Below are 24,347 nucleotides of genomic sequence, written 5' to 3'. Positions count from 1 at the left end.
AAAATTAGAAAAAAATCAGCTCCTGTGAAAGACAAGAATGGTAATATCATCACCACTGAAAGGCAACAAGGAGATTGTTGGATCCAACGCTTCTGAGAAGTTATTGATTGTCTTGGGCCTGACGAAACCGTGGACCTACCACTGAATGTTGGAGTATTGTTGAGAGACACATTCAGAGCTGATTCATTTTACAACAATTGCCTGAGAAGGATTTATTAAATCTTTTTGCTAAGCAAAGATCAATCAAGATAAAAGGTGCATCCCCCTAGAGATCAAGAGAAGACTAAAGTGGCTAGGCCAGACTTGAATGTATCACGATTGCATTCCACAAATAGCTCTCCATTGAAAACCACAAAAAAAGGACTGGCCTGAATGCTCGAGAGCCACATCGTGTAGGGTTGTAACCTTGGAGCTGAAGCAGGTGGTTATCCATGTCCGCAGGTTCAAGGGATCACAGATGATGGGGAGAGGTGGAGAAACACCACTACAGCCTTATGTCCCACCAGGGACAAAAATCTGACTTTGAGCAGCACCTTTCCCTTTTTATATGCTCCATTTCTTTGTGAGTATTAATTCAGTTTCAATCAATCAATCTATAAGTTGGTCAGTTAATCATCTGCAAGTGCACACTGTGAGAGCCTCAGTCAGGAATAAGTCAGATTATAGTTTGCCATGGTATACAGTCAATTTGCGGCAAAGTCCAACAACACTTACAGGACAGTCAAAATGTGAAGAGAACTCAGTTGTATAAAAGTATTATTTCTAGATATATTAATCATTCAAATAAATGCAGAAGAAATAGAATTGTTTTTAAAATGCAGGCTTTATTACTAAAGCAAATGAAAAATAGGGACAATTTTAAATGATGGATAAAACTAAACTTTTCCAAAAGAAGAGTGAGCTTACAGATATTTTTCTACATTAAGTTCATGTTAGTCTATCAAGAGTATGAAGAGGCAGAACATTCTTCTGGAACATTACGCTGGATTATGTTTTGTTTTATTAGTTTCATATGTTTATTTTTTTTTCTTTTATTAAATGGTAACCTTTTGGGCTTTTTAGATTTTTTTTATTAAGCTTAGTAAACACATGCACGTCAAACATCAGCTATCAGTCTAATGCAAGTGCTTCAATTTAGAGAAGGAAACACAATTGTTTTGTTGTTTTCATGTCACTCATCTTCAAACAGTTGCTGGCATCTGTAAAGACAGACAGATTTTAATACAAATAGTGCTACTATCCTACGCATTTCCGAGAATTGACATTTTCAAAATTACCTGATTTATTTGTGGAGTTCGGTCCTGCTGAACAGATTGTGTGGGGTTCTGGGAAAGGGGAGGATTGGCATCAAATGGTGAATTCTGAAATATTAAAAAATGAAAATACCCAAAGTTGATCAACTGAGATTCGTTCCTGTTAATGCAAAAGAATTTCAAAGTGCTTTTAGTTGATAATCTGTGTTAAACTATGTAAATCACTCACGTTTGAAATTTGCTGGGTGATCATTTGTGGAGGGAATTCAAAAGGGAGCACCTTAAAAAAGAAACAATCAAAAGTAAAGATTTGGCCCCTTGTAACAATTTGCCATGATAGGAAGAAAATTAGCACTTACCCTCTGCTGAGAGAAGTCATATGGGAAGTACTGCACATGTTAAAAGACAAGAACTTTTTCCTCAAAATTGCATACTAAAAGTGGTGAAAACGTTTTATTCTTTACAAGTTCCTAAAAAAAAGAGTGCAACAAATATTTACCACTTCCACACTTTGTCTGCCAGTTGGTTGAGGAATAGAATATTTTATAAAACCATGAGAGGGAAGTGGCTGCAAAAAAAGTGAAAATGTATGATTTAAGAGTGGCAAGAACTTGGAAAGGAGAAGAAAATCAGGTTTGAGGATGAGCAAGGTGGTATTACCTGCACAGGTTTTACACCAGCTACACTACCAGCAAATTTGTTGGGATATATCTTTGAAAAATCAAAATAGTAAGAATGAAAATTCTCCTTCATTTTGATAAAATTGCTTTGCATGGGAAACATTTTAGAAATAAGAATCAGTATCATACCATTTCAACACTGTAAACACCAGTTTGTGGCAAAGACTGCCCAGGTATATAAGCTTTTTGTACCTTAAAAGATGGGAAAAAAACAAGTTACATTTCTTGTAAATCTAATGACTAATCTTTGAAATATACTTCAGCCAGAAATTCATCACAGATACCTGGTTGGGTGAAACTTGTCTAAAACCTGTGAAATGAGGCATGTAATGGAGGAAAGACTGGAAACAAACCATGAAAGAATTCAAATCAGTTGGAGAGGAGCTTTAGGATATAATGTTTCATTAAAACAGGACACTTTTCTCAAACGTACCGGTGAAGCGGAGGCTGAGCTAACCAGACAGACACACAGAAGGGCCAGTTTCATTTTTTAAGAGTTGTCAAATCCTACAAATAAACAATCCATGATATTAGTAACACTAATAAATACAAATAGCAATTAAAACTGTCAAGAGACAGGTCCAAGTCATTGAATTATATAGCGACTTAGATGTTTTATACTTACTTGCTGAAGGAAATGAAGGTAATGTTGATGGTGCCTGTTGTGGCTATCTTCCACATCTGCGTATTGACTTTTATATTCTCATTTTACTGACACAGTCAATCCCAGGTAATAGGAGTGTTTCTTGCCAATGACTAGGTAGAATGTGTTTAGCCTTAGTAAATGACTAGTGGTCGAATTCAGTCTAATAACATACTGCAGTTGATTACAGTGTCTTCACTTAGTGTCCACATTCTCCCTCTTACTTCTGACTTCTGTTATCAAGATCGCAGTTGATCTGCTCAACTATATTTCAGTATCTTTGGTACAACAGAAATGGTTGGCACCTAAGAGCACCCAAGTTTCCAGAAGGCATTCTCAGGAATCAAAGACAAAACTATGAACTATGAGATCTCTGTTTTCTGATTCGTAGACCCCTGGTTGTTCTCTGTTATCTACGCAGGAAGTGCATATGGTGCTACTTTTTTTTTTTTTTTACTATGTAAGTTGCAATTTCTTTAATTTCAGGCATTGCAGACAGCCGTACTCATGTCTTTGTTTGAAAGGCCTGAGATGTGGTTAAGGAAGCGTTAATCCTTAGCCAAGTTCGCACTAAAGGGTGGTGAGCACCTGCAGAATAAAACAACTGGCCAAATTCCAAACTATTGTCCTTGACTCTTCTGATCTCGCGCTCTCTGGAAACTATGTCTCCAACCTCAATTTTTGGCTAAACCAGGCCTGGCAGTTCCCAGAGGCATAATTAATTACAGACTGTACATTAAGGCATTCAAGTTTATTGCAGAATTGTGAGATTATGCATTTTAAAGTACAATTAACAGATCAAATAGCCATTAACCATTAAGACAACTAAAACAGGCAGATAATGGCATTGTCCTGATATCAGTTAATATCAATTATCAATCAATGGCCAAAAGAAGTTTGTTATCTGCAGACATATGATAAAAATATGCTCATTCTGGATTGGCTCAGTAGAGTTGTTATTTTTGGACTGTAAACCCAGTTGAGATGACGATGACGAAAAATGACCATAATCTTAAATTATGTTCATTCCCATACTTTCATGCACATACAGTTGGACCACAAAACCCTTTTATTTCTCCTTCTTGTCTGACATCTCTTGAGTTAAAGTAACATTAAATTTTAAATCTTGACCACACTCATGCATCATTTAAAGAAGGTCAAGAGACACACCTGAACGAGCACTGATGCAGAAAAACATCATTGTAACGTTAGGTAAATCTTGACTATGGGATATGTACATCAAAAGAACTACATTATGGATATCTCCTTATTTAATGTTAATATGATGTATTATTTTTGAGTTTATTTAAGCGTAATCTGTGCTTCTGTTGTTAGCAGAGCACAAAATTCACACAAAAATTGAGAAAAGAAGGAAAACCTGAAATTATGAACATTCCAACAAGACAGCACAATGATCCTGGAGGCAAATAACTTTCAGTAAGTAAGAGAATTATTGTCTGAGGTTTCAAAGGGCTTGGGAAAATGTATGGTATTTGTACAGGGAAAAGCAATTAATTATTAACAATCATAAGGTATTTGTTCTGTTATGACATTTGGTAATGTATGTGCAAAAGCAATTTACTCTGAAAATGGACACACAAATGCAGTCTGTAAGCATTTGTTTGGTATTGTAAGAGACTAATGAAAGTTAGAACACTGAGAGTACCATAAACAAACAAGCCAAAATCATGAATTCGCATTCACAAGGTGTGATTCACAAATTAAGTGTTATGATAATTAAACATGTAACAGAAAAAAACATTGATGGTTTAAGACAAACAATCTTTTGAATACAGAATTCATAGCTTTTAATGTTCATTTAAGATATAAAAATTTATATGTATAGGGTGCCACGAATGTTAGTCCTGTTGATATTAAATGCTATACTCTTCCCTTTACTGGAGCTTGAGGATCAGGTGTGTATGTATGTGTGTGTGTGTGTGTGTGTGTGTGTGTGTGTGTGTGTGTGTGTGTGTGTGTGTGCGTGTGTGTGCATGTGTGTGCGTGTGTGTGCGTGTGCGTGCGTGTGCGTGCGTGTGCGTGTGTGTGTGTGTGTGTGCGTGTGTGTGCGTGTGTGTGTGCGTGCGTGTGTGTGTGCGTGTGTGCGTGTGTGTGTGTGTGTGTGTGTGTGTGTGTGTGTGTGTGTGTGTGTGTTAATCAGCCTTCACTTCAAGTATCTACCCTGTTACCAACATTCAACAAAAGTCAAAATTTCACCCTGACTGAATATTTGTTTTGATTTTGTTACCATTACCATCTGCATTGTTACCCAACCAAAAACCACATGTGTGCAGTTGTCAGAGAGGAGGATGCTGAGGAAGCTCCTCAGCATCATGGACAACATCCATCACCCCCTGCATGCCACACTGACATCCTGTCAGAGCTCTTTCAGTCATAGATTGATACCACCAAGGAGCTCCACTGATCGCCACAGGAGGTCTTTCCTACCTGAGGCTATCAGACTTTTAATTCCTCTTCCTTCAGCCGCAGGGAATATTCAAATCTTTGTACTTTTTAAGATCTTAAAACACTCTTTAGCCTTGACTTTGACACTTTTAGTTTTATTTGTATTTCTAATTCTCCCTCCTTTTTTTTTACTGTTTATACAATTTACTACTATTATTTATTATTGTTATGTTTTACTTGAAACTCTGGCACAACAATTTCCTTCAGGATAAATAAAGTTATTCTTATTCTTATTCTTATTCTTATTCTTATTCTTATTCTTCACTCCAAAGGCCTCCAAATGAATACATTAAAACAAGTTTATCAAAAATGATTTCATGATTGCTTTAGCTGAAACCATAATCCTATCTTAGGTACTTGTGAAATTAGACATAGTTTTCTTTCCAAATAAGATTTACCATGAAGTGTTACTAATAAAGAACTTGCTGCACAAGCAAATGAATAATGATGTAAATGGATTTAAACTTGTTTACATCGTAAGAGGCCCCAACGTTCCATGGGGGTTTGCCACTAGCCAGGTGTTGCCGCTCAAATACTTGCTGTGGAATTCCCGACTAATACTATGCTTGCTGTCAATATGATACTTTAAGCTAGAGCTTCGTTGATTAAACGAAAAGTCCTTCCCACAGAAGGTACAACCACTTTATGTTGGTTGACTGTCCTGTCCAGGACTCAATCTTCGCCCCAAAAGGGCAGTACATTGTTTTGAGTTGTCCATCTTGAGCCACATATATGAGTAGACTCATGAGATGTTGAGTCTTTATGAACATTGCAAAGAAAGTGTTCTGTTCAAATAGTTTCCATTTGTGATATTTATTGGTTTCAGTAAGTGTGAATATATAGTGTATCAGGTAAACATATACTGTTTTCAGAATTTACTGAACAAAAATACACACTTAGGTTGAAAATACATGCCATTAGGGACTGCCTTGCCCACTGTAGATCTCTTATTTTGCTACTGTGTAGTTGTAGTCGTGGTTGTAGTAGGTGTAGTTGCAGCTGAAGTAGTAGTAGTAGCTGCAGTAGTGGTGGTAGCAGCTGGTGTGGTGGTTGGAGGATTCATTTGCTGGATCAATTTGAGAAGCTGCTGAAGAAACTGCAGTTGATCTGGCATGGAGGCAACCTTGGAGAAAATTGGGAACATTCAATGTAGCACAGGAATATTTATGGTGTTTTGAAGCAACAGATGTCAACTGTATTAAATGTTAAGGTGTATAAGAATTAAAAAAAAAAAACACCAACCTCTCTTGAGTCAGAGTTTGAATCAGAGCCAGAGTTGGAGCGGGCTTGACGCTTGTGTGCAATGCCCATCTGGAAACAAGAGCTTGCAAGTTTGTACCCAATAATGTGCATTATATCATTCTAGTGATGCCATTGAAATATCAGTTGTATCAAAGTTGAGAAGGTTTACACTCACAGGATGAGCCAAGGCAAGGCACAGCAGGCATCCAAGCACTAGTACAGTCTTCATTATAATTTCAGATCACACCTGATGAAAAAAAAAAAAAATGTTCAGATGATGGCCTAAATCAAAAATAAAGAATAAAATAGAATTATAAAATTACTCTTGTCTGCACAACTTCAGTCGAAGGTCTGGCGTTTTACGTTCACGGAGGTTGTTGCAATGTTGATCGACAGTGAGCTTTTCTTATATATGCTCACAGGGACAGGTGTGATTCATTTTCATGTTAAGCATTGTTGAGAAATTGCAATTATGAAGAAATCATCCACATTAACATTCCAAAGTGTGATCACACCTACAGTTTGTCTTGTGCAGCATGTACACAGGAGTTTTTTGAAAAACCATGTATCATATGAATTAACTGTTCTTATGATTACACATTTAGCCTCTTATAAAATAGGTTACACAAGATTTACTTCTGGACCTGCGGAATCAAAATTGAAATTCAATCAGTATGTGAAGTATTTTTTCAGATAATCTGAAAATGTCAAGGTTAGATGTTTTTGCCTAGCGTAATTCATTATAAAGTTTATATTCAATAACAGTAAAGTTAATATAGAGGTAAGAAATGCTACGACCATTTAGAGAGATATTAGGAAATATTGCTTGTGGTACCTCCTGTTTGTGACCAAACACATTTGTGATTAGTGCTTTAAGTGTTTGGAGAGATGATTTATGACCATTGACAGAATTTGAACATTATTTTTGATGTATTTGATGGACCACACCCAACTGCAAAGGTCCGAAAAAAGGGTGCTTGGTGAAGCGGCCTGTCCGCTTTAATAATTCATGAATTCAGTACCTGTAACCTGTTTCCTGTAACACTTATCAAACACTCAAACACTCAGGATTTCAGTGGGGGCTGAGGCTTATTTTTATGATTCAATGGGCGAGAGGCGTGGTATACCCTGACAGGACCACATATAGAGACAAACTATTATTCTATCTCTCATTCATACTTTTCTGCAATTTAGGGTCTCCAATAAACATACTGCATGTTTTCGGGCTGTGGGAGGAAACCAGTCAACCAAGAGGAAACTCATACAGACATGGGGAGAACATGCAAACTCCACACAGAAAGGCCCATTGTCAGGATTTAACCAGGACCCTTCAGGCTATGAGGTATAAGCGATGAGTGCTGCAGTGCCATGCTGGCCATGATGATGATAATATCATAGGAAGAATAAGATTCTTTTTTTTATTTTTGAATAAATCATTTTATTTTACAATCGGTAACATGATAACATGATACCAATGTGAACTCTAGCTGTTCTTGTGTGGAGACACAACATAGGGCGGCCTATAGACCCCATAGCTCTAAAAATTTATTCAAATTCCCTGTGGGCTTGTGGAAGGAAAATCCCACCTTGAGCCTTGCCTGGTGAGCCTTGCTTGGTTGCACTTCCACAAGGCCACAGAGTCCAATTTAGGCACAGAATCCAATCTGAATTCAATCAGCTTTTTGTGGGCTTGTTCCTCACGGAACCTGCAGATTGGGGTACTAAGTCTTCCCTGCCCCGGTTGCTGTCTCTCCAGCTGCCTTCTACCTCCCCAGCTTTCACCACTTCATGGTTGTCATTCAGTTTTTCCTGGGACTTGCTGGCTCTGGCAGAATTAAGTGGTTTCTATACACACCTTCTGGTACAACCTGGACACATAACCAGTAATACATAACCTGCAATGTATTATAATGAACAGTAAACGTGTATCAATAAGAATGAAAGGAAAGGTATACTATACAGTGGTGAGAAGTGATGCTATATGGTTTAGAGACAATGGCACAGAAAAGAGGAGAGGAGGTTGATTCACTGTGGCGACCCCTGAGGGGAGTAGTAGGAAAAGGAAGAAGATATGGCTATATGAGATTATCAAAACCTGCCCCTTGAAAATGTTAGTATTTGCTTAATCAACATTAAATGAAACTGAAATTGATAATTAAACAAAACATTTCAACAAAATCCAAATTAATTATGAAATTTCGGCTTTTTTGTGTTTGCTATGCTATGTCAGTTTTACCTTCAGACTTTCTATTTTTGTTTATTCATTTTATTTTTGTCATTGCTATTTTGTCACTCTATGCATTTTGTCGTTAAGTTCTGGCTGTGTATTTCTCACCCTTACAGAACCTTTAAGTTTTCCATTATTATCCCCGATATAGTTGCTGTTGTTGTTGTTGTTACTGTCTATTTATTTGTGGATGTCTTGCTATCTTCTGTCTGCTGTCTCATATTTATTTAACTGTTTTAAATTTTTTGACATTATAACTTTCCTATGGGGATCAATAGAGTTTATCTTATCTTTGATGTTTTGAGGGGTGCATTTTTATTCCTTAATAGTTTCTGGAGCAGAAAAACCAAAGTGTAGACATACAAAAATCAAACAAAGAATAACATCCATCTACCTGAGCATCTATTTGTTAAGTTTCATTATTCCTGGATTTCATGTGGAAGAAATATCTTCAGTTTTATGCATCTTAGTATCATCGTTGAGGTACATTCATTCCTTATCTACCACTTATCCTGCACTTTGGGGTGCTGGGACTCTGGAGCCTATCCCAGCTGTCATTTGGCAAGACAACGTCACAACATATAGACAAACTACCATTCACTCTCCCACCCACATATCTGGGCAATTTTCCAAGTAACCTTTTGCATGTTTTTGGACAGTGGAAGGAAGAACCTTGAGGAAACCAAAGCAAACACAGGAAGAACGTGAAAAAGCTACACAGAAAGGTCCCCTGTGGCAATTCAACCAGGGTCCTTCTTGCCATGAGGCAGAGGCAGTAACCACTGCGCCACCATGGCACCTAGTATAAATAATGAAAAAAATAAATAGGTAATAATACAATGACCAAAACTACTATGATTAAGTTCTTTATTAAATTTGTCATTACAACATGTAATTTGCCTCGGAAAAGAGAAGAGAAAAATGAATGTTAAATATGGGAAGAAAATGCACTGGAAAAACAAAAAATTTGTATTGACTCCTTTTGGAGGGTCTATTTGTTTTTAGCACCTTCTTGATATTTCCCTGGAGAAATATTAAGTCTAAAACAAGAAAGGAAAGGTGCAATCCTGGTGAAACAGTAAAACAATTATTTTAATATTCACTCATATATGCAGTCAGTCATCTAAAGATTTTTGATATATATATATATATATGTGTGTGTGTGGGGGGGGGGGGGTATATATTATGTTTCAATGATTTTGAGGGAATTTAAAGTCATACATCATCAGTCCCAGGGCCAGATGTGTCACCGCGAGGTTCAGCCGTAATGGTAGTTGAACCTTGCTGTCTTCCCAGGTGCAATGCCTTGCATAGGTCCATAAAATAAATGTGTAGAAATTAAGTTAAAGTCATACAGTAAACACCAGAATTTTTCATTACTGAAATGTAATCGGTGAAATTACAAAAAAAGATGAATAATTTGTATGACTCTCACCTTGTTGCTTTGTACCTTTGGCTGAGAAGCTTCCTGTAAAAAGATGTTATACATGAATTTCAAACGTCAATAAAATCAGTAAATAAATGCCCATGATAAATACAGAAAGTATAACATGTATGTTTCAATTAACATAACCATGCACCTTACACACAAGATGGAGTTATTTTAAGAAAAGAGCTGTAATAAATGGCCATGGGATGGCCATGAGTCTAATGCTTCATTGCATTTGTATATGGTCTTCTGTTGCCTGTCTCACAATAAAGTGGAAATGCACTGGGCTCATGTTTGTATGACTGTCTGCAAAAGTAAGTTAAAGGATTTAAGAAGTCATATGTCAGTATTGCAACACCATCAACACATCTACTCAGTCATTACACAATGTTTTCAAACGTGTGAGTATCACTGAGTCTTGTTTGTGGTCTCAAGTGTTAGCTGCAATATCTAATTCAAGCTGAAATAAATATCTTACATTTCAAACTGATTTGTTTAGAGCCTCTGTTTTCATGTCTTTTCAAATGTCTCACCTGTAGAGGAAGCTGTGGCCTGTCTGTAGTCCTCTCCAGCTGCCCATTGTTATGCTGCCATAAATGACTGTTACTCTGCTGGGGATACCCAGAGTACGGTCCAAAGTACGAGAATCTCTGTGGATAAACAAGCCCATTTGATCTTGTGGAGGATGTGAATACAGTATACAATGCATTGGCACCAGACAATGTTGTTATACCTGCTGTCTTGGAAAATTAGGGAATCCAAATGTCGGGTATTGGAATGACGGATACATCTTAAATAGATTCAGAACAGCAATTAACATATTCATATTTTTATATTTAGCCTTGCATGAGATGAATATAGTGCTTGGACTCTCGTTACCTGCAGCTGGTTTTGGGGAGGATCAGGGATATTAGGGGAATGTGGTTCTTGTTCCTGCACATGCTGAATACTTGGGATGAGTACAGGTAACACATTGTTGCCCTGTTTAGGAACCAGCATCTGGGGCCCATGGGGGGCAGATGGTCCAGCCACCTGAGTATTCAAGCTAACCATTTGTGGTGTGAGAACCACCTCAGGCTGCTGCAGCACATACTTGGGTATCATTGAAGAGCCCTAAAAAAAGGTCAAGCTCAGTTACCCGAGTATTGTGAGTGATTTTAACGTGAAGATTGCAGCACAAGGTTGTAAATAGAAAAAGGTTTGTTGATTGACACCAGCCTCTACCTGTGCTTGTCCAAGAGTTGCAAGAGTGAATCCATTTAACTGTATGATCTGAACTCCAGGGTATGGTGAGGTATATGGGAAATAGCCATTTATTAATGAAAACAATAACTTCATTTTAGATGTACATTACAATACTCACCTCATTACTGTTGCTTGCAAGAATTCCAATATGCACCTATTAAACAGGATTGAAATTGATACTTTTTTCTTAGTATATGGATTTATGATTCTTGATTAAATCTTGGGAGCGATAGAATAATGAACTCTGGAGTAAAGAAGAACAATATGCCATTGCAATAAATGTTGGATTTTTTCAAATATAATTCTCAAAAAAGATTGAATGGTTTAAAGCAGTGGTCCCCAAACTACGGCCCGGGGGCTGGATATAGCCCGCCTCCCCATTTTTCCCGGCCCTGAACAATACCAGAGATGCATTATGATTTTTTTTTCATTCTGGTCATGTAATGGTGACTTGCACATGAAGAGAACGTAACATTCTATTCCACCCTTCTGCAGTGTGTGCCTTATCTGAAACCCCTCCCTCACAAAAATAAAGATAAAAATCCTGGACAAACATCTGTCGAATAACATGGAATAATGACAAAATGATTAGGTAAAAGAAAAATTGGTTCAGAATGCAGGGTATTTAACCTGCAGTGGACAAACTTTTTTTTTTTTTTTGTTAAATTCAAAGAAAAGACTGTCTCATCTTTCAAGAGATGGTGGCTGTGTATTCAAAGAATACAATCTGCGCCAACACTATGAATCCCGTCACACAGACAAGTATGATAGCTTGCAAGGGCAAATGCGAGCAGACAAACTCAAAGCTAAAAAGTGTACAGTTAGCTCAGCAGAGTACATTAGTACGCCAAGCTCAGCTGTACCAGTCCTCTGTTCAAGCAAGCTTTCGGGTTGCTCAACTACAATCACAAGACACATTGTGATTGTACTGGTAGTGAAATGTGTAGTGTTGGTATGTGTTGGTATCAGTTTGGTTTCATAGCCTGCTTGCTTTCTGGTTTTCACAGTGAATTTGATATGAGAGAGCTGCTAACAGATAAAAGTTAATGTTCCTTGGTCTCTTTTTCTGTGAAAAACTTGAAAAGGATTATTTGGTTGTTATTTATTTCATTAATAATGTTATTATTTATATTCAGATGTTTTTTCCTGTCAAGATTTCAGAAAGGGTTCATTTTTGGTTACGTGTGGCTTTCTGGAAAACAACAAATGTTTACGTTTAGACACCTCTGAGATCGTCACACTTTTTGTTACAAACTGGCCCGGCCCCCTGTCAGAGAAGGGAATAGTTATTTGTCCCTCGCAGGAAAAATTTGGGGATCTCTGGTTTAAAGGTTTAACGTCTTAGATCTCAAGGCTGGAGCCGTTTAAAGGGTTCATAACTTTAAAAAACTCTATAAGTGCATGTACATGTGCTTGTCCATGTGCATGTACAAATAACTGTTCAGCCTCGATGGTTAAACATTTATGAAGAACTTTACTTAGTTTAGACTGTTTCAAAGGTATGGAAGAAGGTACGGTAGGAAGAAAATGTGGAAACAAAAATGTGGAACTTACTGGAAGAGAAAACCCTGTCCAGATAACACAGCCCAAAAGAAGGGCAGTTTCTTGCTTCATGATTTCCTACAAACAATAAAAATGCTTGCAAAAATAAATAATAACAATAATAATAATAAATAATCATAAAAATAGAAAAATAGGAAACAAAGGCTAACAGTCAAATACAAATAATGAGACAGAAAATATGCTTACAATTTGTATGATTTTCAGTGTTGTCCCTTTCTGTGTGGCTGTCTCCTTAGCTGGTCAATATCGCTTTTAAAGTCTCCAGGAGAACTGTTATATGGTAGTATGTCACCCATATGTCAGTGTGACAGACGTTTCTCATCGGTCACAATAGTAAAAACTATATCAGGGCTGTCTATTATTATGTGTTAGTCATGTCTTTGGAGCACCAAGATTGAGTGTCTATCATTATGTTAACATGATCAGGCAAAACTGCATTTACAAGTAGTTCATTTTCCATTTTTCTTGAACTTTTCATTAAAGTTATTTATCCAGTTTGTCAAGATACTTATAAGCTAAGATGCTCAAATGTGACTCTTGGGTAAGCAATTAGAGATGGTTCTTTGAAAAAATTAGACCTGGAATTAGACTGATGTTGACATCTCATTATTGACTCACAGTCTCAGTGGGTGGCTGTCTTTGGATCCAATGTGAGCAAGTTGGAAACTGAGAACCAGTAGCATAGGTCAATGAGATTGAGGGAACATTAACTTTTAAATTATGAATAAAAAAGAAGGCCGCTAATTTCAAATAATAAAATGAGGGTCCCTACCTACTTTGGGTTTATTTTTTGTCTTTTTTTGTTTTATTGATTTTTTTTTTCAAGTTTAAAAGTGGCTGAATAATTGAACAAGAGGGGGAGTATTTCATTTCCATAATATAAAAGTGGTTGCTGGCAATGGTTTGCATAGATCTGGCAATGTCTGGGGCAAATCCTGAGCAAAGGAAAACAGTTTGGCTTCTGTGAAAAAAACACAGAAGAAATATAAAACAAATGCTTTATTCTACTTTTAATATGAATTCATCAAATTTATTCAAGTTCTTTTCCCCACATAATACCCCTGTCACAAAACCCCTTAAACACTTCACTTTTTACATTAGCTTTGTCCATTCTCATTAAAGCCAGGTGGGTCAGTCGCTCCAATGATTTAGAAGATCTCTTTTATTACAATGTTGAAAATGACATCACAGCTTGCGACTGAAAATGTTACAGCTTACAAGTTATAAGGAGTTATAAGGAAGTTATAGGCACGTTATAAGGAAAAGCAGGAGCAGACAGCCAACTCTGCTTGTTACTTTTAATGATTGCACCTGCATCGCAACAATACATCACACTCATGCGTGAGGGGGAGGTGGGTCATACCATTTTCTCACTAACCCAGTCAGTCCTCTCTGACTTTGCCCAATCATCCTTAGTCTGTTGACTAAATGTAGGTGATTAAGGGCAGAACATAGATAAAACCATGAAAAACAGTATACTCCGATTTAATAATTTATCAAATGCAAAAACAATATCATTGTTTGGTGTCTGTCATACTTCTTTTTTCTATATCTGTTGCATATGTAAGTCAAAACAATTGTTTCAACATAATATGTAAACACAGGCACATGTTTTTTTTCTTTCATTCCCTGAAACACAAAATGTTAAAATAGCTAGAACAAAACATGTGGACAGGATAAAACTCTGGTTTTACTAATAACCACACTCATGTATGAATCTGTAATATTTCTCAAGCAACATTTTCTGAAAATGTCTGGGCCAAGTCAGCAAATTTCCAGTGTGGTTAGCTTACCATGATGGCTATTGTCTGCCTGCTGGGACTGTCTGAATAATTTTCTTCTTACTGACTGTGCAGACCACAAAACACCAGGTAAACATCCTCTGTGGAAGTCTGGTCTAGGAATTTACGGTAATTACACAGTGACATGCAGTTGGGAAATGCAGCTAAGAAAAACACTCCTTTCTGTATGTCTACGTCTCATGTCTTCCTCTCAATAATAATAACAAATATATGAATATAGTGCTTTCAATCAAAATGATGTACAAGTGACAAGAGCAGGATGCATATGAAATAAAAAAAAAAATCAGACAGGAATCATTTATTTATTTCACCTATCCTGTAGTGAGGGATGCAGCTGGGCTGGAGGCTCCCAGTAAACATGCCATGGTGCAGGTTTCATGACTTTGGGAGGAACTTGGGGTAAACCCTAGCAGATACATAGAGAACACTCAAACTCCTTACAGAAAAGCCCATTGTCAGCATTGAACCAGAAAACTTCTTGCTACCAGGCGGAAGCACTATGGCAACCAAAAAAAACAGGTTATTGTATCACAATAAAATCTCCACATTTCAGAACTAAGCAAACAAGCGGGTGTTCAGCTTTGCTTTAAAGACTTCAACAGAGTAGGTCTGTTTGATGTCCAGAGGCAGTCAATAAACAGACTGTTCCACAAAGTGGTGCATGAAAAAGCATTCGCCACAACTCCTGTCAACTGTGTCTTTTTGTGTTTCTAGAAACATTGCCTCCTGCCTTAACACCCAGAGTCTGCAAGGTGATCCAGGGTAAAAAGTGTGTTTTTTTTATTTTTTTATTCCTGCACCAGCACAATTGACCGGAATAAGTTATTTGTCTTTATAGAAAGCAGAAGTTTCACCTATCTCAATGAAGGATCCAATCAGTTTCTATTGCTCCTTTAAAAAACAAGATGTGAGGGAAAACGTAATCACCATATGACATAATCAGCGGAGTCACACTGTCTTGCCAATGCAGACAGGGGAGTCACCCTGCCCTGCCAACACAAAGAGTAGGGTTGTCCTCTTCTCTTCCACAATGCTACATGGCTGTGCACTATCCTCATCAGAACACAAGAGCCCTGTTAGTCAGGAGTGAACCGTCATCTGACTTGAAGATTTTGGGCCCCAATTAGCCAGTTGACTGTGTCTTTGTTTACTCGTAATTCTGTATGATTAGACTTAATTCTGGTAAATGAATGAGTGCAGTTTTTTAACATGGAAGAGATTTATTTTCCTCACTACATGTTGAATTATACATTTCCACAACAGAAGACATGCTGGTTGGCACATCTGCATCACTGTGTTAATACCGTGGATCATTACCCAGGAACCCAGGATTATGTGGTGAACTTAGACAAGGTATCAGTAGCTTCTGTTGGTGCATGTGTGCATATCACTGTGACATCAGAAAGACTGGCAGTTGAATGAAACATAATGCTAGAACACAAGCTGTCGATTACCCTTTTAAAGTCAACAGGGGTCACCTATTATGATGAATTATCTTTATTAAGAACTGCAGAAAAATGGGAAATAACACTTTACAGCCACTGAAACCAGTGTCCTTAAAACACAATATTATGAAATCCACTTATTTCCATCAAGCTTTAGTTAGCATTTTGATTAAATAAATTACACAAACATCTTTTTCTGGCTGTAACTAAGGTCAAGTCACACAGCTATCATTTCTACTTTGCTGGTCAATGACACAGGGTCTGAATTTAGCAAATTAACCTTCATAGTAATTCCGCACTAAATCATTCTAACACTCTTTGCAAAGCATATTCTACCATTGAACTTTTGTAAACTTTTCCCCAGTTTGGAATGTATTAGAAAACAGAGCAAAGGTCTAAACAGTGTTTCATATTCTAATTAAGCATGTCCACCAACTGCTTCCAAACCATAAAACTGAACCTTTGTCCACCAACATCAGCTTAGTTCATCTATTGCTGGACTACTGTTGCTTCCGCCACAAGCTTGTATGTGGAAGCAGTACAAACTAATGCTTAAAAGAGCAGGTTGACATTGATATCATCTGTGGAGAAAGACAGATTGAAGGAATGAAACAATAAAAAAAAAATCTCTGTCATATACTAGCCAAGTAATTGAATTGCCCAAGACAGAAACTCAATGTCAGTATAAAGAGTGATATTACATTATCGCTGGGCATCAAGCATTAGAGAAACTTTGAATATTTCATGTGCTTCCAATCTAAGCAGCTGCTTGAAATATTATCACAATGAAATGAAAATATACCTTAATATCAACAGGGGGTTGTGAAATATATCTAAAGTAAGTAAATCTATGAGTAAATCTGTTGCTGTCCTTACCATTTTTGATACCAAAACAGGACATCCACTCTTTAAAGGACACCTGCTTGTCCTTGTCAGCATCACACTCTTGAAAGAAACGAGAGGTGCAGTGCTCCATAGGTACCAAAGGAACCCTGAGTGGAGCTAGTTCTGAGTGGGAAAGGAATCTGTAAGAGGAAGGATAACATATTGACCATAATGGGCCTATATTTGAACTACTGCAATGATACTGCCGTAAACTTGACTGAGTTTATTGACATACTACAACCAGTTGCTTGTTTGAATCATCAAGAATGTTTTTGATGTTTGTATTGTAACATACCTGACTGGATCATTTAAAAAATCCCCAACACTTTCTGAAGCTCAACATTTTGTAATTATAAGTAACATTGTAAAGTGCATTGCAAGGATCATATACTGTATATACAGTGTGTGTGTGTGTGTGTGTGTGTGTGTGTGTGTGTGTGTGTGTGTGTGTGTGTGTGTGTGTGTGTGTGTGATTTCAGCATCCAACATACAATGCCAAATGATTAAACAGACAGCAAATGACCTGTCAGAAGGGAATAGGTCCAGCTGAGCAAACTGCCAGTGCACTGGGTAAATATACATATTGTAGTTCTTCTCAAAATCTTGGGCAAGAAGCTCAATGGAGTGATCACCATCATGAAGGCGCCTCTCATTGTCAAACATTTTCTTCACCTACAGGATATGGGTGACTGATTATTGAAATGCATAGTTTAGAGTTATAGTATACTTTCTTCAAAATGACTAATGGTAGGTTATCTTATAAGTTTAATTAGCTTAGTATGTCTTAATATAAAGCTTTAAAATATAATACTGTTAGAACTATTGTGCCATTGCATACAATCTCATGCGTATTTCTATTATTTAGATGTAAAAAACAATCATAAAATATAAAACCTACTCTGAACCGTTGCTTAGAAGTAAGGAACCCAGGGGACATGGAGTCATGTTCATAAAGCTGCAACAAGACATTTTTCAGCCAGTCTCTCATTCGCAAAGGAAACTGGATCAGCTCAGTGTCTACACATTGAGGTATTACTGAGAGAGAAACAAAGATATTAAAATGTTTGGTGCCATATTGAAAACAAATAATTTTAAAAGGTCTAAACTCTCACGTTTGCAGGGCCCAGTATAGTCTAGATGGAGTCTGTGTCCTTGCTTGGTACCTTCCAGATTGCATTTAATTGCAAAGAGTTCACATGATGTGTCATATGTCTTGTTGTCAGTCCCACACACCTGCAAAAATTGAACCACAGCAAAAGATGCAACATTCAAATGGAATAATGCGAATCTTTCAAGCAACTTTATATTACTATTAAACCAGTGATTAATGCTTACATGGTCAAATTCATTCACACTAGGAGGACATTCTGTGGGTTCTTGACAGACACAGCTTGGCTTATGGTCTGTATCCAGCTTACAGGTCTTTCCACGCTTGCAGCGGAAATTATCACATGGATCTGAAATAAAAAGTTGAGAACAACCAAATATAATTTCAAATTAATTTTCAGAAAGATGTAGAAGTAAGAAGAAGAAGTTAGTACCAAGGGTTAGGGTTAGAGTTACGATGTAGATGTTTTTTTTGGTTGTTTTTTTTTGGGGGGGGGTGCTGTGGGTTTTTTGTGAAAACAATTTGAAACCATAGAAATAAAAAAACAATGAATTAAAGACTAGTATTCAGTATAGAAATTATTCAGATTATCAACTTCAAAGGAACAATATTTACTTATAATAGCATGGGAAAGCATGATTAACTTCTGCATTTGAAACCCTACTTCAAATATAAGATAAAGTCATGATGTATACAACCAGGTTATAAGAACAGGTTTTCTTGTCATAATTTGTTCTTCTGTGTGTTGTTGTTTTGACTGTTGTAGCTGCTACATAGTTCTTTAAATTTGACTTTTGGCAAGATATTGTATTAATGATTAATTCATTGAAACAAGGCATGAGAAGTATCTGAGGCTTTTATGTTATCCATTATATACATCTGTCTTTATAAAAGTGACTAAACCTGTCATAATTGCATAGGAGATGTGATGAAAAACTATAATGCATCCAGAATGTATTTGAAAGTAGTAAGACACTGAATTAACAAATATTTTAGAGTTGTACTTGGGTTACATACTTGAGTAAATGTATTCTATTATTTTACGCCACTGCATGGTGTTTGAGTTTAGACAGTGCATAACTTCTACCTGATTTCTCCTATTCTTTCCTTAAACAAGCAGAGCTGTGTTATGCTATTTACCACGAAGAAGACTGGTTTCTATGGGAGTTTTAGCAAAATGACCTTGTCAGCAGATTCCCCCGTGAGATTGTTGGCATAGTGAATTAGTCAGTGTAGTGAATGAATGCTGAATTAAGCAGATACTGACCATAAGGGGCTTCTGGGTGAGTTGAGGGCCTGGAATTTGGGAAGAGATCCACTGTGGCTCTTATTTGCACTGGGTTCATACCCACTAAAGAGCCCTGGACAATATACAGGAAATATAAGCAGATTTGTCACGACACAGGAGTTACACATTACCATGCCCATTAACAAATCTTATTTTTTACTTTTTTGGGCCATTTGAGACGGCAGAATTAACTTATATATATACAACAGCCTTTAGAAGTCGATTAGATATCAAACAAAATAAGATTAATATCTAATGGCCAAATACAAATTAGGGGTCAATATTCCACTCTCCTGCTGTCCAGTCTTGTCTACTGGTTTACAAGGACAGAGGAAAGTCTGGCTGTGTAAATGCTAACATAACTACAATAATTAATTTTTAAGTTGTTGTCTATAACATGTTCTGTGTGTAATATCTTGAAATCTGATTGTGTGTTTGCTTTGAACATTTCAGTTGAATTAAAAAATAAATTACACAAATCCAATATGGCTAGGTGTTTATACCAATTATATTATAAAAGCATTGTTTGCTGCAGATTGCCAGCCATGGTGATTTAGTAAGAAGCTTGTTGCATGATGCATCTCTTGGAATATGTATTACTCTCACTTTGAAAACACATATACACTTTACTTTACCCATTTTCCTGTCCTTCTCCTCTTTGCCTTGTTGACTGTGTTGTCAGTGCTACTGCCCTCAGAATCTGGAGCATCTTGATGCATCCATTCCTTTCCAAATTGTGTTTCTTTCCTTTGTTGCAAGTGCTTCCTCATTCTCTGATTCTTGTTTTGTTTCTTTGGTTTTGCCCTGGTGTAATTTCCACTTTCATTCTTTCTTTCCTCCTCCTCATACTTTACAACCAGTTGTGGCCCCACTTCTATATCTATGATGTCCCTTGGTTTTTGAGAGTCCATCACCTCCTCGTGAATTTTCTCCTTGTTTTTGTCTTTAGCATCAGCCTGGGAGTCACTGTCAAATTTATTTCCTTGAAGTGCATCCGGGCTTTGCTCTTCCCCACTATCTGCTGCCTCTGTGTTCTGCATTTCATGTTCATAGTCATCTGCAATAGCAGGTCCATCAATTTTATCTTCCTCATGTCTTTCTTCCTTTCTCACCTCTGGAATGTCTGTTTGGGTAAGACCCTTGTCATCATCACTGTTGGGGTTTGCAGAGGAAATAATCTGCAGAGGCTGTAGGACATTACTTTTAGCACCATAACTGAGATCAGCTGGGATTTCAGAGTCAGAGCTGCCATCTGTCTCCTCAAGTAACATCCCTTGCACTCTAACATCATTCACTTTGCCAAGAGGCCCTTTACCCCTCTTAATGTATGGCATCTTCCCAACCTCCTCCTCCATATGGTATTCAGTCTCATACATTTCATCTTTTTCTGAATTCCGCTTTTTCACCTTGTCCTCATTTCTCACATCCTCTTTGTCTTGCATTCTTTCAAAGGTTTCATTAAGCTTCTTCTCGCCATCAGTTTCTTCATCCTTAATGATTTCCATGGTCTCACTTAAGTTCTTTGTACCTCTACCTTCCTCTGAAATGTATCTATCCAGCTCTTTATTCTCTCCTACTTCCTCCTCTTCTGCTTCCTTCTTCAGGAGGTCTATCAGTTCCTCTTCACTCATCAGGATTGCTGTACTTTTGTCACTCCTTTCTCCAATTTCAAACAGCCTGTTCTCGTTTTTGTAGTTTGCCTTATCCTCTGAGTTCGACTCCTCATACTCTTGCTCCTGGCTGTTGGCCTTAAATGTCACCAAAGTTGGGGAAATCTGTGCCTCATTGGCTTGCTCTGTGAGCATGTCCTTGTTCTAGAAAAAAAAAAAAGGTAATCACAAAATCTTTATTTATGTCATGTTTAAGTGCACATTGTCACACATATCATGTAGAGTTTTTACCTTTTCTTTGGTTTTACTTGAATTCTTATGCAATCCACGATGTTTCACATTGTGAGGTTTACTTTTGACCTGGTAAAAAGCACAATAATTATCATCCACTCAATGACTATAAGTTAAATATGTTTAATCATTTTGATTAAAGTTTTTTTTTTACTTACAGATAGAGCAAAAGAGGCCACCGTTAAGCATATGAATACTAAGCAGACCCTCATATCTGAGGATTGAAATTAATAAACAAGTGAAAATTTTAGACAAAATTCATTCAATCCATCCATATTTTTCACATTTTTGAACCAGACATACAAATTTGTTTGTTTTGTTTTTTTCAAACACGTAAACAATTTCATAACGTGTTACTGACATTTTGGCCTTGAAAAGTAATAGGATATGCTGTGAATATATTCATAACAAACAGGGCTCCAGGTCTGGCCTCCTTTGTCACTACGGTGACAGGCTTCCAAGATGTGCAGTTCTCAAAAGTCACATTTAGTACTAAAGTAAACATCAGAAACTACCAGACTGGAAGAACTTGACTGGACCCACAAACGTTTTGTCTTTGGACAGAAAAAATACACCGGGGCTATCTAGTGGGACAAAGCCTCCCATGGTAGGACCCATATTGCAAACTTAACAGGAAGGGGGAAGAAGAGGATATATGTAAATTAACAATCTATTTTCAATCTAGTTAAAGATATATTTTTTTCTTCAAATATAATACATATGTATTAAAAACTATGTCCAAACCATCACACAAGACACATATTAGCTGTTCATCATCATACTATACTAATATAAAACTACAGTATTAATACCAATATAATTTCATTATCATATTAAACAAGAGAAAAAAGGCTTGAACCCCCCCTAGACCATGTAATACATTCACGCATTTCTTTTTCAAATATATAATCTGCATAGGTGACAGTAATTAGTATGCTACTATTGTTAACAATGCCTGATTGGATACTATTACATAATTTGTACAGTCTGTGGATATGCAATAAAATCTGACAAACAAGAGTACTTAAACTCCTTATATTTCAACAGAAAAAGCAAGAAAGTAGTCACTAGAAGCATCATCCAATGAACAAAAAAATTAGACTGTGTTACTGCTATTTATTAATTTTGTTAAAGATTGAAAAGATGTCAGTAGGCAGAATACTACCTGAGACTGATGGTTGCAAACGCAATGAGAATCCTGCAGTAACGCCAGTGATGTGCTTGTGCTGAATTTGTGAAGAAGTCCTTTCGTATTTAAAGACAGAGCTGTCCACACACATACACATGCACACGCACACGTGCGCGCACACACACACACACACACACACACACACACACACACACACACACACACACATCCTGAAAGTTAGGAGGGGTCCATCATGGTGGCACATTTTTAACATTACATTTTAGAGGGTTTTCGTCATGTTTTGTTTTGTAGAAAATATCGTGGTAAATCTATACATTTATTTATATTGTCATTGGTATTTTTTTTTTCATTTTTTTTTTGAATTATCAGAGATTATATTGAGAAGAAAATCTAGCAGCTCATGGCAAAGTAACAGATAAGAAGAACATGATTGAATTAAAACCAACCAGATATTACGGTTGTTGGTCTGCAAAGGGCATCTAAGGTAAATGTAGCACAATAAATAAATAATGTTTGTCCTGGGGACCACATAGAAAGTAAGCAAAGCTAGAAGCTAAGTAGCAATATCTTGAAGGAGGAGCTTGCTGGTAATGATGTGAAGGTAAAAAGAGTGTCAGATAGTTATCAGTCTGATGCTAGAGAGTGAAGTGGCAGACAGATATGTTAGAGTGGTGCAGGACATGTTGGGTTTCTTAACAAAAATCATTATTTTTTCCTTTGCATCTAGATATCACCCTGTCGTAGACAATGATGTGTTTTTACAGAAAAATCATGTGAAATAAATGTGAAAGAGAACACAACACTATAATTGGGATGTAGACAATCAACAAGCAAGGTGCTCTTTATAAGTCCTTTAGATTTTGCCTCAGGCTCATCTTTAATCATGAGCATTGACCATCTATCTGATTATTTATAGCTACAATATTTACACATACTGTTTATCTATGTCCGTGTTGGTTAACGAGGAGATGTCATTTTCATTTTGAATGGAATTGTATAAAAATGACACATGACAGAAACCTTGAAAAAGAAAATATCGTCAAATTGAGAACTTGAACTACATAAAATCATATTTTTTTAAGCATCTAAACCAACTATTTTGAACGATTACCTCTGAATTTATCATCTAAGGGTGTCTAATAAGTAAATACGTATGTTTTGCTGTGATCCTGGCTTAATTGGGGTCTGACCCCGTAGCACTTGAGTATTTCAAGGTACAGTTATCTCAGTAAGATTACTGACTAAGGGTCAGTTTAGCTGTCATGTGGATGTTAGTCAGAAGTGTAGAGGGGTTGAGACCTTTTATTCTTCAGTATTTTGAATTCTATGCACAACAACTGCCAATCAGACTTTTAATTGTGTCAAGATGTTCCATCAAGTGATGTTTGGGGACTTGGAGATATGGTCCACCTAATACACCGTAAACCAGGGGTGGGCAATTAATTTCTACAGGGGGCCACATGAAAAATCTGAAATGTGGGGGAGGAACGAACCGACAATGACTAATTATTTGATACTGCTCAAAATACATTTTCTCATTCAAGCTTTTTACCGCATCACTTTAATCAGATTCTTTTTTGGTAATAAGAATATTCTGTAAATATTTATAAAAATGTATAAATTGTCATTTAGGTTGAAGGGGGAATTATTTATAATCCTATAAAAGTAATTGTTTAAATCAAACAAACACAATCATACCATCACATTTTTTCTTTCATTTTTAACTTGTTAGTTTCCTCACAACTGTAATAGTATGTATTATGCAACAAGTGAATTTCTCCATTGTGAGATCAATAAAGTCTTATCTGAGAGATGAACAACTGATCAACGTTATATGTTAGCAATAAGTCATTTTAATCATGTTTATAGTTCAGTCAAATTGTTCAGTGACAAAAGCCCAATATGTCTTGGGCTTCAACAAGTGCATTGAAATCTGGTTCAGTGTCTGTTGTGGCTATGAGCAGGACAGCGGTTCGGTGATCATCAGTAATGGAAGACCTGTATTGCATATGTAGATCCA

General features: G+C 36.8%; 3 protein-coding genes and 1 long non-coding RNA gene across 4 annotated transcripts; all 4 read right to left on the bottom strand.

The window, feature by feature from the left end:
* Window positions 1-804: 804 nt before the first annotated feature.
* Window positions 805-2,604, bottom strand: scpp5 (secretory calcium-binding phosphoprotein 5). Its single transcript, XM_086156084.1, has 10 exons — window positions 2,559-2,604; window positions 2,367-2,440; window positions 2,218-2,274; window positions 2,063-2,125; window positions 1,914-1,964; window positions 1,753-1,821; window positions 1,613-1,642; window positions 1,483-1,533; window positions 1,278-1,361; window positions 805-1,199 (listed from the first exon to the last, which is right to left on the bottom strand). Exons 2-10 carry the CDS (start codon window positions 2,418-2,420, stop codon window positions 1,182-1,184), a joined length of 477 nt encoding a protein of 158 aa, XP_086012210.1. The 5' UTR covers window positions 2,421-2,440; window positions 2,559-2,604; the 3' UTR covers window positions 805-1,181.
* Window positions 2,605-5,836: 3,232 nt separating this feature from the next.
* On the bottom strand, window positions 5,837-6,668 carry LOC147228655 (uncharacterized). The gene is made up of 4 exons (XR_015106941.1): window positions 6,608-6,668; window positions 6,460-6,531; window positions 6,285-6,353; window positions 5,837-6,165 (listed from the first exon to the last, which is right to left on the bottom strand). It is a non-coding gene; the product is annotated as an uncharacterized LOC147228655 (long non-coding RNA).
* A 2,696-nt stretch (window positions 6,669-9,364) lies between these two features.
* On the bottom strand, window positions 9,365-12,996 carry odam (odontogenic, ameloblast associated). The gene is made up of 9 exons (XM_086156406.1): window positions 12,935-12,996; window positions 12,740-12,805; window positions 11,304-11,339; window positions 11,165-11,212; window positions 10,820-11,053; window positions 10,674-10,730; window positions 10,474-10,590; window positions 9,947-9,979; window positions 9,365-9,816 (listed from the first exon to the last, which is right to left on the bottom strand). Exons 2-9 carry the CDS (start codon window positions 12,797-12,799, stop codon window positions 9,727-9,729), a joined length of 675 nt encoding a protein of 224 aa, XP_086012532.1. The 5' UTR covers window positions 12,800-12,805; window positions 12,935-12,996; the 3' UTR covers window positions 9,365-9,726.
* A 247-nt stretch (window positions 12,997-13,243) lies between these two features.
* Window positions 13,244-22,960, bottom strand: sparcl1 (SPARC-like 1). Its single transcript, XM_086156779.1, has 11 exons — window positions 22,343-22,960; window positions 21,336-21,391; window positions 21,178-21,246; window positions 19,912-21,090; window positions 19,256-19,349; window positions 18,216-18,337; window positions 17,993-18,113; window positions 17,779-17,915; window positions 17,404-17,552; window positions 16,872-17,020; window positions 13,244-16,576 (listed from the first exon to the last, which is right to left on the bottom strand). The coding sequence occupies exons 1-11, from the start codon at window positions 22,578-22,580 to the stop codon at window positions 16,548-16,550; spliced, it is 2,343 nt and encodes a 780-aa protein (XP_086012905.1). The 5' UTR covers window positions 22,581-22,960; the 3' UTR covers window positions 13,244-16,547.
* Between the last annotated feature and the right edge of the window lie 1,387 nt (window positions 22,961-24,347).

This window comes from Fistularia commersonii, chromosome 12, assembly GCF_037954325.1.
Source record: "Fistularia commersonii isolate RoL2024-O1a breed Wild chromosome 12, RoL_Fcom_v1.0, whole genome shotgun sequence".
In the NCBI taxonomy this organism is placed as follows: Eukaryota; Metazoa; Chordata; class Actinopteri; order Syngnathiformes; family Fistulariidae; genus Fistularia; species Fistularia commersonii.
The sequence above is the reverse complement of the archived record's forward strand: the minus strand, read 5'-3'. Positions and strand labels throughout refer to the sequence as shown.

Coding starts and splice junctions, on each gene's coding strand:
- sparcl1 (XM_086156779.1), bottom strand. CDS start 22,580: ATGTTAAAAATGTGCCACCATGATGGACCCCTCCTAACTTTCAGGATG. Junction 19,350..19,911: donor GGAGAAGGACAGGAAAATGG/GTAAAGTAAAGT, acceptor TATATTGTCCAG/GGCTCTTTAGTGGGTATGAA. Junction 18,114..18,215: donor GTGTGAATGAATTTGACCAT/GTAAGCATTAAT, acceptor CAATTTTTGCAG/GTGTGTGGGACTGACAACAA.
- scpp5 (XM_086156084.1), bottom strand. CDS start 2,420: ATGAAACTGGCCCTTCTGTGTGTCTGTCTGGTTAGCTCAGCCTCCGCT. Junction 2,126..2,217: donor GACAAGTTTCACCCAACCAG/GTATCTGTGATG, acceptor CCATCTTTTAAG/GTACAAAAAGCTTATATACC. Junction 1,822..1,913: donor CTGGTGTAAAACCTGTGCAG/GTAATACCACCT, acceptor CTTTTTTTGCAG/CCACTTCCCTCTCATGGTTT.
- odam (XM_086156406.1), bottom strand. CDS start 12,799: ATGAAGCAAGAAACTGCCCTTCTTTTGGGCTGTGTTATCTGGACAGGG. Junction 11,054..11,164: donor CAACTCTTGGACAAGCACAG/GTAGAGGCTGGT, acceptor ACCTTTTTTTAG/GGCTCTTCAATGATACCCAA. Junction 10,731..10,819: donor CTCCCCAAAACCAGCTGCAG/GTAACGAGAGTC, acceptor AATCTATTTAAG/ATGTATCCGTCATTCCAATA.